Genomic DNA, 17,971 nt, shown 5'->3' with positions numbered 1-17,971 from the left:
CTATTATAGATGACAATGTTATATACTTTTGATCATTGTTGAAGGCCAAATTGTACCCTATGGTTGCAAACTTCTATGAAATTATGTCTCTTGTGGAGAACGTTTTATTAACAACCATACACTTATAATCCTGATACCTTTGATAACTATTAACACCACTGGGTCGATGCCACTGCTGGTGGACGTTTCGTCCCAGAAGGTATTACCAGCCCAATAGTCAACACTTCGATGTTGACATGAATATCAATAATGTGGTCATTTTTATAAATTTCCTGTTAACAAAACTTTGAAATTTTCGAAAAACTAACGATTTTGTTATCCAGGCATAGATTACCTTAAACGTATTTGGCATAACTTTTTAGAATTTTGGATCCTCAATGCTCTTCAATTTTGTACTTGTTTGGTTTTATAAATATTTTGATTTGAGCGTCACTGATGAGTCTTGTGTAGACGAAACACGCCTCTGGCGTACTAAATTATAATCCTGGTACCTTTGATAACTACTAATACCACATCTTATTTCTATATAATAGAAAAATTAAAACTAAGTCAACTTCATCAATTTACATTGAAACATTCAGAATCATCACATAATCATAAATCATAAAGATCGTTTGGATTGTAATAGTCGAATCTCTGTAATGAATGAGCTAACTGTAATCTATGTGCATGTCGTTGTTGTCATTTCTTTGTTCAAATAACGTGCTAGAAGATGTGCATCGTCACTAGAGAATACAAAATAGCCATAGGTTGCCAAATCTTCTACATTGTCCCAATTAGTGTCTTCACCAATTCCTACAGATACTATGATTGATTTCTCATTTACTGAGTGTTTTAGTGTTTGTATTAAATGAGAATCAAGGAAGACGCCATTCGATATAAATATAATAAAACTGGTGGACGATGACGTCATCCCAATATCTTTGATGTGCTGTAACAGCAATGATTGGTTGACCTTTTTCTCAGTATGTTCAACAATGGAAAGTCCTCCAAGTTTATAGTCTATTCCAGAAATATTTTGAAGCGGAATTGTCTCTGTTACTTCATCACTGAATATATCCACTGATCCATTTACATTCGTTAAATTAATAGACGTGAGTTTTTCGATCAAAGTATAAATGAACTGTCTACCTTCTTTGAAGACTTCATGTGTTAGGGATCCTGAATTCTCAAGCAGAATGCGTATTTCACCACCAAAATCCACTTTACAAGCTAAAACGTAGAAACCCTATTCTTAGTGTCAAATACACATTTGATTTAAAGGGTTCGTACCATGTATTTTTTTTAGGGATGTCAAAAGATCTGAAATTTAATACTCGGATACTCGGTCATAATACTCGAGTACTCGCAAGTACTCGGATGAATCTTAAACGTCTATTGAAAAGTTTTTAAGTTAGATGTTTAGGTGGGATGCAGTGCTTTTGTTATTACCTTTCATAAACACATTGACGAAATACAAACGTACTACAAACATAGCTTGCTCCTCTGTTTTTTGTGTCAATGAAACAATAAATAAACGACTGCCGTTTTTACAAAAAACCTATCATAATAGCAATTATTGTTTGTTTACGTGTTTATGAAACAAATTTCAATAAAATCAAAATATTTTATAAGTAAAAATCAAAAATATTTGCATTTTATGTCCGACAAAGTAGACAATATATTTAGCATCTGTTCTGAGGAGTTGGTATTTTTTATAACACGACTTGTCTATTTAAAATTTGTCATCAACAATTATGATATTGGACTTCAAATTACTTGTGCTTTTTCGTGTTGCTCAGTATTACTTTTTCTGTGGGTTTTTTTTTGCACTATCGTTTGTCTGATTTTCTTTAGCCATGACGTTGTTAGTTTATTTTCAACTTTTGTGGTTGAATGTCGCTCTCATACTTTCGCATATCTCTAAATTGTAAATTAAACAATTATAGTTAAGCTTTAAAAAGGGATTAATTAAATTAATTTAAATATACATCTCATACCAATCAGAAGTCTTGATTAACAAACAAAGGTAAGTTTTTACGGCTTGTGATGAGTAAATTATTAATCCATGAAAGTGTTGATCCGTGTACAAACACCGTTAAAAATGTCTCAATCAGTTGTGTAGGGTTCCCCGCAGGTTACTTTGATTTTGTGTTCGTTTGAAAATATGATCTGGTCAACAATTTCAGACGAAAGACTGTTAAACTCTCTATTTTTTTGTTACAAGGAGTGCACATGAAAATATTCCCTCGAAAGGAAAGGACGTTGCTGGTACTACTATAACAGATAGTATCCTTAGGATAAACATAGTTATGTTATTAACTTATTTTATTGAGTATTACGAAGGAGAAATTTCAACAGAACTAAAATTGAGTGGAAATGTGAAGAGAACTATATCAAGATGTATAAAAAGCAAACGAGTATCCGAGTACTAAAACAGTACTCGAGTACTCGGTCTTCCGAGCGAGTACCCGAGTACTCGAGTACTCGTTGCCATCCCTAATTTTTTTCATTTAATAATACCAAAATATAACAAAAGTATACACAATTATATATAACATGACTAGTTGACTGGTGGATTTCGTAGATCCTAAAATAAACTTTTATAATAGCGATTTGAAAGGAAAAATTGATATTGTTTTCATGGATTCTTTATATACGCTATAAACATTTGAGCATAGTTGTTAGACAAATATTTAAGTATAAGAAAACTTCTACAACTCTGTGGTGTTTAAACATTTAGAAAATTACAAAATGTTTTGTGCCCTTTTTCGAAATGAGCATAAGGTGCATTTCTGTTAATTCGGCATGACCTTATTGAGTATAATTTAAGTTTATCATTGAAACTCAATACTTATTTGATGTGTTAACATCAGTACAACAAATATAACAGACGCATGCACATACAATTGGAAGATATGAAGTATATTTACAACCTAATATAAATGTTAGGAAAACAATGTCAATTTATGATACTAACCAAGACATGCAGGAACAGCCAGGGACGATTGCAGATATTTCCAAAAGCTATTTGCTGCTGGGCGAAGAACTGAGTTGAAGTCTGAAGAAATAAGTTCAAGATGATCATGTTTTACGGAAGAACCAACACCAACAGTAGCAACAATCATATTTGAAAAACTTCGTAAATGATCTGCTTGAGTTTTAAGTTCTCTACTTGCAGCCATCAAACCATCAGTGAATATGATTACAAATCGAGTTGCATACAATCTGGAACCGTCGTTATAAGAGAACATTTGCCTTTCAATAAGAAAATGAAAAAAAATATTTGTATTTAACATTATAATGCAGTGCCATGGTTCAGTCACACATATTTATTCAGGGGGATTATTGGTCAGTACAAGATACACGCCGATGCTCATCATTTAACGGGTACATGTACGATATTGGATAAACAACAAAATTATAGTCAGTATACGCCTTGGGCTAAGATACAAATTATATTTACAGTATCTTCACAAATATCGTTACAATAAAATTAAGATTTCAAGTGGAATTATCAATGACAAACGATAATTCCACTTGAAACTTTCATTATTGTGAAACAAATACGAAATATAGAATACTATAAATGTATCCATAAACGTGACAATTGATTTTTTCAAAGTTCTTTCATGTTTCACTTTTAAATATTATTCCTGAGAATAAACCTCGTAATTGGTCGATAGCTAGATCACAAATATAACGTCAGTATGATGTGACGGCATATATCGAGTTCAATTATCTTATATGAGCTTGAATCATTTGATCAAATAAATGTTAAATGTGCTTGGTTAACATTGATGCTAGAAAGTAAAATTTAAAACCAAATAGCTATAGAAATTACTATATCAAATTATTGTGACGTTTGTTCATACCTTCTGTATATTAGCTCTTTGGACTCTGTGGCGGGTAGTAGTTCTCAAAAACAATCATACCACATATTTTCATCATTTTATATTATTAATCATATTAATACTGATAAACACTTCGATGTTCCTGTTGTTCCTTTGTTTTCATCTTATAGTTGATGTGTTTCTCTCGGTTATGGTTGTAACCCGGATTTGTTTTCTCTCAATCGATTTATGACTTTTGAACACCGCGATACTACTGTTGACTTTATATAAAACTTTGTTTCTTTGACGTCTAAGATACAATTGATATTTAACATATAATAAACAAGTCTTTAGTTCGAAATAGATATTGAAAATTTTATCATTTCTGTGTATTTCATTTAAATGAAAGCACAGTCAAAACGGGCTTAAATGAACAACAAATAATATCGATCAAATTAAATTGCTAGAGTAAACAAATTTCGTTAATCTTCATCGACTACTCTCAAAATAAAAAAAATGAATGATTAACATGGACTCAACCCATATAATTATGAATGCATTGCAAATATATTTACCGTTTTATTTACACACTATACAAACTTACATAGTAAAACTCAATGCATCCTCTAGATTTGAAACACCTTTGACCGTGCTCATTTTTGCAATGTGTGCAAGGATTTCAGAATTGGTTTTATGGTCTTTAAAACGAAATTCTGTTTTTGCTGATGTTGAAAAAGATTTCATTGCAATCTGACATTCCATAGCATTAATTGGCAACTTTGATATTAAATCAGATATTAAGCTTTTCAAATTATTTATGTCTATACTGAGGGATAAATCCACAACGAGTAGAATGTCCGCTGCCTTGAGAAAGCATTGATCAGCATCTAGAAAAAGAAAAAGAGGACACGTATAACAAATATTCGCATCTATTTGGTAGATACGTTTCTTGGACAGCTGTTGCTTCATTGTTTGTTGAAGAATTAACTTATAGAAATAACTTGCTTTATTTAAGGAATAACTGTAATATTTTTTTCTGTCTATGAAGAAATAACATACAAAAAATTGGTGCACACTGAATAGCGCGCGTAGCGGGTTATTCAACAGTGTCCACCACATTTTTCATGTCATTTCGAATAGACAGAAAAAATATTACAGTCAGTGCTTTTTATTTAATTCTAAATTCCATTTTAAATCGTAGAAAACCATGAAAAAATGTTGGTGACGTCACGGTCACATGACTAAATTATGTCTATGGGATCATAACAAAATAACGTCAGTCAATCAGAAGAAGCGTTACATCCAAAACTAAATTATTGTAGGCTAAAATTTACTAGGTGGCATAACATAGTCTTGCTATTTATTTGAGCTAATGATCACAATTCGACACACTTTAAACTAGTTCTTTTTTGTATAACTTAATTCTTAACTAGCAACTTAGGGGAGGCCAATTTAGTTTTCTGTGAGGGAGTGGGCTAGGACAATTCTGAAAATGAATAACTTACTCTTGTAGGAAAGTCTTAACGACTTCAAAATATATGTTTTTTCGCTCGACTATAAACATATGTAGCAACAGAAAACAATTAGTAATTACATTATATTGACAACGATGTATGAGCCGTGGTGAAGTGGTTAGAACATTGGACTACTAACACAAGGGTTTCTGATCGATTCCTGCCCCGGGGAGACAATTTCAGGTACAGAAGTTTTTGGTTCTCCCTTGACACCATTTGCGAGAATAGTCCTGAGGAAACGATCATTGTCTACATCTACATCTATATCGTTGAAATGCAAAGGGTCTAAGACCCATCACGCAAGTACTAATTTGGTCATTCAATATGGTGCTCATTAAAAACATATTTACATGTGAAATTAAAATCAAATGTTTGTTGCGTGACTACTCTGTTAAATAAGATGTGAGACTGTTCTTGAATGCCTCTGCATCTTCTATATTTAACAGTCTTATTGGTAGAGTATTCCAATCTTTAATGGTACGTGGAAATAAGCTGTATTTGTAGGTGTTTGATGAAATTTGAAAATTTCTAAATTTGATTCGGTGGTATTGCCGTGTAGTTCTGCCTTGTTGTTCTACATAATCTGGAATATTTATGGCTATCTTTTTATATAAAGCTTTGTGAAACAAGCAAAGCCTTTTTTATGTTCCGTCTTATTTCTAATGATGGTAGTTTTAGTTCCTTCAGTAGACTAGTAACTGACCCAGGTTCTCTGCTGTATTGATGTTTGATGAAACGTGCTGATCCTTTTTGCACCATTTCTATCTGTTTGATGTGGTTTTCTTGATATGAATCCCATGCACTGCTTGCATATTCAACGTTTGGTCTGACAATGGCTTGATATGCTCTTTTCTTAATTTCCCGGGAATTTGCCGATGTTTCTCCTCAGAAAGCCTAATGATTTATTTGCTTTTCCCGTGATGTTATTGATGTGTATATCCCATTTCAGATTGTTGGTAAACTGAACTCCTAAATATGGGTTTTGGCTTACATTTTCTAAAACTTGGCCATGCATATGATAGTTATGTAATATAGGTTTTTTCTTGTTGGTTATTCTTAAAACATAACATTTTGAAGCATTAAATTTCATCTGCCATTTAGATGCCCAGTCAATCAAAATATCTATATCTTTTTGTAGTTGGTTACAGTCATCTTTACAGTCTATTGCTAGGTATAATATGCTGAGGAAGGGGACGATAAATGGCTGACCCGTGTTTTGAGAAACCATATCTCTGGCACGTTAAAGACACACTCGTAGTTTTTGAAAAAAAAAAGAGTAGGCTATTGGTGCTACAAGGAAACACTCGCACCTGCAAAGTGGAAAGGGATAAATATAAGTTGCAATAACTTGTTTCCCAATCCACTATAAACAACATTTTAATATGTTAAAACTAACGACGTGTGATCAAATCAAACAGACACAATAGGTAAAAATGTCAATAATAGGGGTACAGCAGTGTTTTACCATCTTTCTCACTCCACTCTAGAAACAAACAAATGTTATGACAAACAACAACCATAGCAAAAGAACACAATGACGTGATGTGTTCTATCGTCTGAAAAAGTATAGTCTCCGTTTAATACTGTAGATATTTTTGTTGGTATTAATGTTCGTGGATAATAGAAAACTTACATATCTTGGATATTTAATTTCGTGGTTATGACAGAGTCTGCATTCAATTGTATGGAAAATATCTTATTCGGTGAAAATCTAATTTCGTGGTTAACATGTACCAACGAAATGCACGAAAATAAGTATCGAACGAAAAATAATGAATCCACAGTACCTGGTGTTGGTGCAGATTCTATGTCTGGCAAATCTACCCGGAATATAAATTTTCCTGGATATTTGACGTTTGATAGATTAGGTAAATTGATAATTTCGGATTTTCGTGACCCTTCTACAGAATAATAGTGAATTTCGTCACCCATATTAAAACCGACCTGCAATAAAAATTAAAAAAAATGCAATTAGAATAATAGGATTTGATAACTTTAAAATATATTTTCAACCTATATTACAATGTGTTCTTCCTGAAAAAAAAAATCATACAAAAGAAAGTACCATGTGATAATATAAGATTATTACATGACATTTTGATATCAGATGTATGATCAGACCAAGAGCCGAAGGCTCGAGGGTTGACAATACATCTGATATAAAAAAAAAATGCATGTAATGATCTAATATTATTCTATGCTTCAACAATGGAGAAAAATAACTGTATACTATTATTGGTCCTTTTAGTGGTTCTCACTTTAGAAGTCGGACGCCAAATATAGTATCTCCGATATGAAATCTTGCCATCGTACAACTCAACAAAGGAAATGCAGCATGATATTTTTAATATATTGAGGATTAAGAAAAAAATAAAAAAAAACATAATGAACGTATTTCACATCAAATCTTTTGTGGTAATATTTTTACAAAGCACAAAAATGTCAGTATTCACCTCAAAAGCTAACAAAACCTTTAAGCAGACTTATTAAGAAGGAATATAGTTACGATACTGTTGTCAGGTCATTAAATATTGCATATTTTGGGTTGAATATTGATTCACTTATCCGACTCGACTTGAGGGTCGGTTAAAAACAAACTTTACAACAAAAGAGACGACTTCAGCTTTCCAATTGTGAACTTTCCATTTCTAAGAAGCAAAATTCCAGCAGCACATGCATACGGGGTAAATATCTCCCAATTGATACGATATTCCCGTGCTTGCATTTCCTTATCATGGTTTTCTTGATAGAGGGTTGCTGCTCACAATGAAGCTTTTCAACCAAGAGTTCCAAGTGGTGAAGTTGAAATCATCCCTTCGTTAATTTTAAGGACGCCATCACGAGTTGGTTGACCGTTATGGAATAACCGTTTCACTAATGATATCGGATAGGTTCCTTACGTCGTAACTACAATCCCTTTCATGATTGTGATTTACCGAATAAGACTATTTACCGGATTTGTTATCACATAAGCAACACGACGGTAGCCACATGTGGAGCAGGATATACTTACCCTTCCGGAGCACCTGAACTCACCCCTACTTTTTGGTGGAGTTCGTGTTGCTTATTCTTTAGTTTTGCATGTTGTGTCATGTGTGCTTTTGTTTGTCTGTTTGTCCATTTTATTTTTAGCCATGATTGTCATTGATTTTCGATTTATGAGTCTGAATGTTCCTTGAGTATCTTGTGTCTCTCTTTTATAGGGTCTTCGCATCGGAATTAAACATATTTATTCTTAAACTAATTGTGGGCATGACACGGGTTATGTTCTCATATATTTCATAATGATGTAATACTAAACCCCTAACAGGAGTGAGTGTGCCTGATATTCATTTGATGAATACAGAATATTTCAATCAGTTTAATTGAGGTCTGGACTTGGCATGTGAGTAACTGATATTCGTCTTTTTTTATTTTGTAGTATTGTCATTTTGCTAATTTTCCATTGTTTCATATTCTGACATAGGACTCGGACTTCTCTTTAACTGAGTTTTACTGTGCGTATTCTTGTGCGTTTGTTTTTCTAGAGGTATAGGGGGCGGGTTTAGATCTCAAAAATATGTTTAACCCCGCCGCAATTGTTAGTCTGGCATGATCTTTAATTTCAGTTTCTTGTGAATAGTTCGGAGTTTAGTACGACGTCCATTACTACTGAAATTGTATGCATATTGTTTAAGGGCAACCTGAGGGACGACTCAGGTTTGTTAGGAAAAGTTAACATTTGAAAGGTAACTTTCTAAATTATGATTGAAACTTATAAAAATCGTTTATTGCATCAATTTGTAATTATTTTTTGTGCATGCTACATTATATATTATCCTCTTTCGTTACTTTAATTGTAATGTTTTTCACTTAAAATGGACCATCCAGGTATATTTTCCGGAATTTACCGAGTATTGCCGGAATGCTATCGAAAGGTCAAACGTTATCGGGTCAAGCATAACATATTTCAAAATAGCAATAAGTGTATTCTTCCTCAGCATCAATTGTAAATAAAACGCTTAATATTTATATTGCTGAGAAATGATATGTTAATTGTTTGTTAAACTTTTCACCAAACTTTCTTTACTAATTTTTTCTTCAAATGATTTTTGATTTTTTGTCAAAAATATTAAACATAGTTTGCTATATGCTTCTTCTTTTACCTTCCAGCTTTCAAATATGTGATAAATAGACTAATTTAAAAATGTCATTTTCCATATTGGCCGTGGTATCATCCCACAACCCATATCAAGCCATTTGGGCTAAAGCCCTCTGGCTTGATATGGGAGTCTAGGGCAGATACCACGGCCAATATGAAAATGCCATGTTATAACTTTTATTCTGCAAGTAGGTGTTCTCATATACAGATACAGCCCAACAAATATCACTTTACTGTATCTGTATACGATACAGATATCACTTTAAATCTCCGCCCACTGCCGGACTGAGTATTTTATGAACCTGCATGACCTCAGAATGTGTATTGCGGTCGCATTCCTATGACGTATTAATTGCGATTTAACGATTACTTTTATACGTTCTGTTTGGTTTCAGACATTTCTTTAGAGCAATAAGAATCACACCAATTTTCTGATAACATACACAAATAAAACAGCAGTCTTTTCTAGAAGACAACTATCGATTTCAAAACTTGAAGACTTGCTTCATTCGCTTTATGAATAAGCACATGCTCTAAATCCAAAATTTTTGTTGTTGCGTATATTGACTCGTACAGAAGAATGATTTTATCAAATTGGCATGCATTTAATATATTCGATTAAATTAAAACATTTCCAACCTCTTAAATTATGAACATATTGATACTAATTCATTTATTATGACTGTAACATGTTACACTTCGAAATTGACATATTTGACCAAGATACGACAACCGTCCATGCTGGCTATTCAAAACTGCTCCCCCTGAAAAATCACATTGCCAGTCATTTGCTTGTTAAAAAACAAAATAAAAGGAGGTTCATGGAGCCTACTCAAACGGTCTACATCTATACACATCGTACATAGAAATTAACCTGAATTGTTCTAATCAGAATCGACATAGTTGATGCAAGCTATACTTTATTTTAGTTTTAACATGGATAGGCATCATATTCGTGTAATTTTAGCCCTCACTCTCGCTCTGGCAAAAATAATCACGAATATAATGACTACCCATGTTATAACTTCAATAAAGTATAGCTTGCATTAATTATTTATTAACCAAAAACAACCACTTCAATTTCAGCATGCATGTTTAGTGAATGTCGAGTCTGAAGCGTAGGACAACTCGTACACTCCTGTTTCAATTGGACAATGTTTTGCTATTTGTTTTTACTGTTGAAATAAGTTGTTATGTTAAAATATATAATTATTCACCTAGAACGATGTATTATTGTTGACCATTTGAGATTCTTTTTTTGCGAACCCATCTTCAGCTGAATGTGTGATAACTGATTTCTACACGGGCCTCAAGGGATTGCAAATCGAAAATAAATGCAAAACATGTGTTTTTGTGTCTTTCAAAACAGAAATAATAAACAGAATTAATTGCAGGATAAAGACAATAACTGTTAAGTGTCTTTAAATATCAGCTGTATTTGTACTCGGCCCGAAACAGGTGTAAAAGCTCGCATACTACTTGTTTCCTAGCCTCGTGCATTTTGTACAAATACAGCTGAGATTTAAAGATAAACTCATCATAGATACCAGGAATAAATTTAGTAAATACGTCAAACTCGCGTTTCGTCTTCAAAAGACTCATCAGTGACGCTTCAATCCAAAAAAGGTTAAAAAGCCAAATAAAGTACGAAGTTGAGGAGCATTGAGGATCAAAATTCCTAAAAAAAAATGCCAAACACAGCTAAGGTAATATATGCCTGAGGAAAAAGGCCTTAGTATTTAAAAAAAATCAAAAATTTGTAAACAGTCAATTTATAAATATAACCATATAAAGACACTTGACAGTTATTGTCTATATAATTATCAGCGGAATTATATCAGATTATTACATGGCATTTTTCATATCGTATGTATTACCAGCCCTATGTTCAATATCAGCCGCATGTCTCGAGGACTGATATTTCCTGAGGATTGATAATACATGCGATATGAAAAATGACATGTTATGATCTTTTTATCATATGCTTCAACAATGGATAAAAATAACAGTTAGTCTCATATATTGATCCTTTTACGTGGTTTCCAGATCTCAAATAGAAGTTCAAAAAGTGAAAAGTTCACGGACGTCGGACTCCAAACTTATTTCATTCGATATGAAATCTTTCTATCATATGCATCAACAGAGAAGAAAAATATTTGTATATGGACGAATCGACAAAAAACTAGAGGCTCTTAAGAGAATGTGTCGCTCACCTTGGTCTATGTGAATATTAAACAAAGGAAGCAGATGGATTCATAACAAAATTGTGTTTTGGTGATGGTGACGAGTTTGTACATCTTACTTTACTGAACATTCTTGCTGCTTACAATTATCTCTATAATGAACTTGGACCAGGAGTTTCAGTGGAGAATATTGGTAAAAATTTACATTTTTTTTTTATGAAAATTGTTAAAATTGACTATAAGGGACAATAACTCCTTAGGGGTTCAATTGACCATTTCGGTCATGTTGACTTATTTGTAAATCTTACTTTGCTGAACATTATAGCTGTTTACAGTTTATCACTATCTATAATAATATTCATGATAATTACAAAAAAACAGCAAAATTTCCTTAAAATTACCAATTAAAGGGCAGCAACCCACCAACGGGTTGTTCGATTCATCTGAAAATTTCAGGGCAGATAGATCTTGACCTGATAAACAATTTTACACCTTTCAGATTTGCTCTAAATGCTTTAGTTTGAGTTGTAAACCAAAAACTGCATTTTACCCCTTTGTTCTATTTTTAGCCATGGCGGCCATCTTGGAAGGATGGCCGGGTCAACGGACACATTTTTTTAAATAAGATACCCTAAAAATGATTGTGGCCAAGTTTGGATTAATTTGGCCCAGGAGTTTCAGAGGCAAAGAATTTTGTAAAAGATTACCAAGATTTACGGAAAATGGTTAAAAATTCACTATAAAGGGCAATAACTCCTGAATTAACCATTTCGCTCATTTGACTTATTTGTAAATCTTTCTTTGCTGAACATTATTGCTGTCTACAGTTTATCTCTATCTATAATAATATTCAAGATAATAACCAAAAACAGCAAAATGTCCTTAAAATTACCAATTTAGAGGCAGCAACCCAACAATAGGTTCATCTGAAAATTTCAGGGCAGATAGATCTTGACCTGATAAACAATTTAACCTATGTCAGATTTGCTTTTAAAGCTTTGGTTTTGAGTTATAAGCCAAAAACTGCATTTTACCCCTATGTTCTATTTTTAGCAGTGGCGGCCATCTTGGTAAGATGGCGGGTCACTGGAAACATTTTTCAAACTAAATACCCCATAGATGATTGTGGCCAAGTTTGGATTAATTTGGTCCGGTAGTTTAATAGGAGAAGATTTTTGGATGTAAAAGATTACTAAGATTTACGAAAAATGGTTAAAAATTGACTATAAAGGGCAATTACTCCTAAAGAGGTCGACTGACCATTTAGTTACTTGTAAATCGTACTTTGCTGAACATTATTGCTGTTTACAGTTTATCTCTATCTACATGTATAATAATATTCAAGATAATAACCAAAAACTGTAATATTTCCTTAAAAGTACCAATTCAGGGGCAGCAACCCAACAACGGGTTATCTGATTCATCTGAAAATTTCAGGGCAGATAGATCTTGACCTGATACACAATTTACCCCGTGTCAGATTTGCTCTAAATGCTTTGGTTTTTAGAAATAAGCCAAAAACTCAATTTTACCCCTATGTTCTATTTTTAGCCATGGCGGCCATCTTGGTTGGTATGCTGGGTCATCGGACACATTTTTTAAACTACATACCCCAATAATGATTGTGGCTAAGTTTGGTTTATTTTGGTCCAGTAGTTTCAGAGGAGAAGATTTTTGTAAAAGTTAACGACAACGGACGCAAAGTGATTTGAAAAGCTCATTTGGCCCTTCGAGACGGGTGATCTAAAAAATAATTCAACAATATACCTAATGAACACTGTTTACTGTTAACTTTTTTTAAAGTAACTTACTAAAATATGATTGAAAAATGCATTTATTTGATAATTTGTTTCGGTTTTTTTTGTTTGTTTGTTTTTTATTTATTATTTTACACAAAATTCTTTGCAATATTTAAAGAATTGTTTTGTACTCTACTTTGTAAATTAATGTTTTTCACTGAAAACGTAGCATTGAGCCCGCTAAGCACCAATTCAAAAAATATGGATTTTACGTTAATTTAATGCAATTATCATACAGAAAATATCATGTTATTAAGTCTAAGTATTTGATAAATGCATTTATCATATACTTAGACAAACTAACAAATGATAATTTCTTTGTCTGTGGTTTCACAACACTGCAAGTTGGATTTGTTTCCTTTGTAGTGAGTTCAAGGTGAATATGTTGCTTCTCGGAGCTTATTTCTCCAACGATAATCTAACCCAGGTTCAACTTTTGCGCAAATAGAGCCTTTGATGGTCCTAGACGTAGATCAATCTCATGATGTGCCTCTATAAGGTCTCTTTTAATGAGCAATAGGATTTTGCATTTTCCATCAATCGGGAGAATATGTTTTTGTAGTTCTTGCAAGTGTTGATATTGTAATATATCCTCAGGTGTAGCAATTTCGTTCCGATTATTGTGAATGTTATTGCATACAATCAGTTCAGGCAGATTCAATCTAGTATTGTCTTGTACAGACTTCACGACAAAGCCCTTTCCTCGAATACCGGAAGTAACCTTGCTGCCGGAGCATGTGGATATCACATTTATAGTGTTGTTTCTGGAGAATTCAGGAACCACGAGAGACAAGTTGCTTTGGTCGTCAATAATCGCATACATGCGAATTACGTTGTCCTGGTTATTTTTGTGAAAGACATTCACAGGAAGTATCTTGGCACAAGATTTTACTACTGTTGCCGTCTTTGGAGATATCTGTGTAAGCTGAACGAACAGAGGTTAGCTTGGTCTCAGCTAACTCAAGTTGCTTCCCGCCGTCGACTGATCTAGGTGGTGAAGGCGGTGCACATTTGGGTTGATACACTCGATTTGTGTGTAATGCGATGGTGTGTTGTTTGTATCCGCATTCATTGTAACTGATACTTGCGTTGCAATCACGACTTCTGTGCATAGTCGAATCACAGCATTTGTAACAAAGATTGTTTTGCCTCAACAGTTCTTTGCGTTCCCCCATAGTTTTAGCTCTGAACCCGCGACATCCATTTAGCGAATGTTCGGTTTTGTTTGTGTTATGCACAGATTTTGTTGCTGTGCAGTCTCTCCAGATCGTTGTTCGACCGCTGTCTTGTGAACGTTGATTATGGTTCTAGGATGAGGTGTGAACCTTGGCGCAGCACCTTTTGTACTTGGTGTGACTCTCGATCCAAAAATGAATCCAGGATCGTTCGTGTTTAATTCTACTAATTTCACTGATAAATGCAGATAACCCTGAAAAAGGAGGAAAGGCAACGTCGTGGTTAGATTTGTTTCTAGACGACCTAGCCTTGTAATCCAATTTTCCTGAAGTCCATAGGGTAGTTTTTCAATAACAGGGTTTATTCCGGTCGGTAAATCAAAATAAGCTTGCAGCCATCCCAGCTTTGGTTTTTCCTTGTGGTATTCTTTTTCTGATAGAATGTAAGGCAGTTCATAAAGACATGCGTTGTCCTTATTTGTCAATATTTGGAATTTGTCAATGAGAGAGGCTTCCAACATTTAGGGGGGCCATATCGCTAATCCAATCTTTGCCATAACCTTTGTAGGCCTCTTGTAGAGTTGTTGGCATTTGATGCCCTAACACTCATGGCATGTTTACCAGACTCTGATCCTAGCCACTTAATAAGTAAGTCTATTTGTTCCGAGTCCGAAACATGTAATTCGTCTATAACGTTTTTAAAGCTAGACTTCCATGTATGGACGGATTCTGCCTGGTCATTAAAATTTGTTAGCCGGGAGAACAATAGGTCTTCGCGTAGAAGAGATCTAGTTATTTCCGACGTAGGATTAATTTGTTGCTGATATATCAGGAAGATCGCTAACTGCTTGGGTCCGTCGTATTCCAGGATATGAGCCTCGGCCTCTTTAAGCTTCGAGAATGTTCCTAGCGGCCTTAAGTTCGACCTTTTCTTGGACTGCACGTGCGCCTTCCTGTTCCAATTGAGTTTTACTGCGAACTGCCTCCTGTTCTTTTTTAGCTTTGAGGTGAGCAGCCTCGAGTTCCATTTGAGCCTTTCTATGTGTGGCCTCTTGTTCCGCCTCGGCTTTCCTACGTTTGGTCTCTTGGTTTGCACGGATGGCTTCTTGTTCTATTTCGGCCTTGATTTTTGTTTGTCTGTATATGTTCTGTTCCTGTAAAACGGCCTCCTGCTTTTAATATAGGAGGACAGCTTCTTGCTCGGCAAAGTCTATCTTTGATCTAGCGGACTCTGCCTTGACACGCTTTCTCCTTGCTAGGCTTGACATATCAGAGACGTTTGAGCTGCCACTGTGCGAGGTAGTCTTGCCATTAGATGTCCTCGTTTTTGTTGATTAAGCTTTTGGCAAGGTAAGGCGATGCTCGTGCAAAGTTTCAATTGCCAGGTCGACTTTAGACATTCGGATATCCGTTGAAAATTTGCAAGTATCAATGTCTTGAAGGCTGTCTAATGTTTTTGTATTTTTGAGAAATTTCAAGTACTCGTCTGTGAGCCTGCGATAATGAGTACAGGCTTGTACAATTTTATATTGTGCTGTTAACAACTGCTTGAGGTCGCCAGTTGTGCACACGGCCTGCTGGTCAGTTTTCGTCTCTCAGAAGAGAGAGGAAAGTAACACGGATTCCTACACTGTCCTGTATAATATCCTAAAACTGGAGCACATAAAGCGATGTACGCAATGAAACACTACACAATATAAAATGATGATCAAATGAAGAACAAATGATGAATAAGTTCCAGAACAATCATCATTGGGGTAATGGGTTAACAAAATGTGTGCGGTGACCTGCCAAACCAACCAAGATGGCCACCATGGCTAAATATTATATAGAATATTGGGGTAAACTGTAGATTTTGGTTTATTACTTTGAAACCAAAGCATTTAGAGCAAATTTGACAGGGGTTAAATTGTTTATCTACTCAATATGTATCTACAATGAAATTTTAAGATGAATTGGACGACTTGGTTGTTGGGTTGCTGCCCCCCCAATATGTAATTTTTAAGGAACTTTTGTTGTTTTTGGTTATTATCTTGAATACTATTATAGATAGAGATAAACTGTGAACAGCAATAATGTTCAGCAAAATAAGATCTAAAAATAGGTCAACATGACCAAAATGGTCAGTTGACCCATTAAAGAGCAATTGCCTTAAGTTTATAGTAATTTTTTAACAATTTTCATTAATTTGGTAAATTTTGGTAAGTTTTTACAAAATATTTTCCTCTGTAACTAAAGGGCAGAGTTTATTACAGCTAGAGAAATTTGTAAGTAGCAAGAATTTCCTGTAAAGTAAGATTAACAAACACATCACCATCACCAAAACACAATTTTGTGATGAATCCATCAGTGTCATTTGTTCAATATGCACATAGACCAAGGTGAGCGATACATGCTCATAAGAGCCTCTAGTTTTTATTATTTCACTGCTGTCGTGATTAAACTGCATCTTGTACACTATACCGGTAGAGTTTTCAAAACTACATGATATTTACTTGTCTAATCGTATAAACCTTCTATCAGATAACACTATATATACCTGAGCAGGTATTCCATCAAGTCCGGTATCAGCATTGCCTTGACTAGCCGTCCCTGTGGTCCATTCTATCTTATTATAGTTGAAAATTACAAATGAACTTTTGCTGTCTGTTATCAAAACAGCTTGAAACGTATTTCTCTGAAGGAAAAAAAACATCAACAAACAATTCATAAGTTCCAAAACTAGTACTTGCTTTCTAAATGTTCAGTGACAAATATTTCATTTTGCAAGACATCATATATACGAAAGAAAAATCATTTACGGTAGCTAAATCTTTAAATATTGCTATATCTATACCTCATATGGCCGATATTACAAATTTTTGAACCGTTGCTAGGCAAAATTTTTGTTGCTAGGTTGTTGCTAAGCATTTTTTTAAACTGAAATTGAAGTGACTTTTCCTTTGCAAACTCAAGTTATTGTTAAACAAACAATACTATTTTGAATTATGCTTATTTGTAATAAGAAAGCAATGCATATGTGATAATTTGGCTATTTATTAAAACCGTTGCTAGGCAACCTTTCTTTCACCGGAACATAAAAAAATCACAGTTTTTAAGAGTTTTTATCCTAAGACTATCAATGATATATATATATAAACTTATTTGGGAAGGGGGCCAAAAACGCCTCTTATCATACCTTGTCCTTTAGGACTGTGAATGTTTGGAAGGGATAATAGCATTTCCTGCAAGAACTCTAGGTTTAGGTGATTTTATATCTGTACCAAGTAGATAAATGTGATTTCTTCACAAAAAAGTAAAAAATATTGTTTTCGAATTATGACTTAATTGAAATACATCAAAAATAC

At 34.0% G+C, this 17,971-nt stretch overlaps 2 protein-coding genes across 2 annotated transcripts in view; both read right to left on the bottom strand.

Moving 5' to 3' along the window:
* Nucleotides 1–661: 661 nt before the first annotated feature.
* Nucleotides 662–3,233, bottom strand: LOC134693463 (uncharacterized). Its single transcript, XM_063554295.1, has 2 exons — nucleotides 2,960–3,233; nucleotides 662–1,212 (listed from the first exon to the last, which is right to left on the bottom strand). Exons 1-2 carry the CDS (start codon nucleotides 3,231–3,233, stop codon nucleotides 662–664), a joined length of 825 nt encoding a protein of 274 aa, XP_063410365.1.
* A 1,179-nt stretch (nucleotides 3,234–4,412) lies between these two features.
* The window catches only part of LOC134692412 (sushi, nidogen and EGF-like domain-containing protein 1), a 31,368-nt gene continuing 17,809 nt past the window's right edge, over nucleotides 4,413–17,971 (bottom strand). The window contains exons 3-5 of the mRNA XM_063552862.1: nucleotides 17,164–17,301; nucleotides 7,114–7,270; nucleotides 4,413–4,699 (exon numbers count right to left, since the gene is read on the bottom strand). Coding sequence (XP_063408932.1) covers nucleotides 4,413–4,699; nucleotides 7,114–7,270; nucleotides 17,164–17,301 — 582 coding nt within the window. The remainder of the gene's footprint in view (nucleotides 4,700–7,113; nucleotides 7,271–17,163; nucleotides 17,302–17,971) is intronic.

The sequence above is a fragment of the Mytilus trossulus genome, chromosome 12 (assembly GCF_036588685.1).
Source record: "Mytilus trossulus isolate FHL-02 chromosome 12, PNRI_Mtr1.1.1.hap1, whole genome shotgun sequence".
NCBI classification, from domain to species: domain Eukaryota; kingdom Metazoa; phylum Mollusca; class Bivalvia; order Mytilida; family Mytilidae; genus Mytilus; species Mytilus trossulus.
This window is presented reverse-complemented; position numbering and strand designations above follow the sequence as displayed.

Coding starts and splice junctions, on each gene's coding strand:
- LOC134693463 (XM_063554295.1), bottom strand. CDS start 3,233: ATGTTCTCTTATAACGACGGTTCCAGATTGTATGCAACTCGATTTGTA. Junction 1,213..2,959: donor GGCTGTTCCTGCATGTCTTG/GTTAGTATCATA, acceptor TCTACGTTTTAG/CTTGTAAAGTGGATTTTGGT.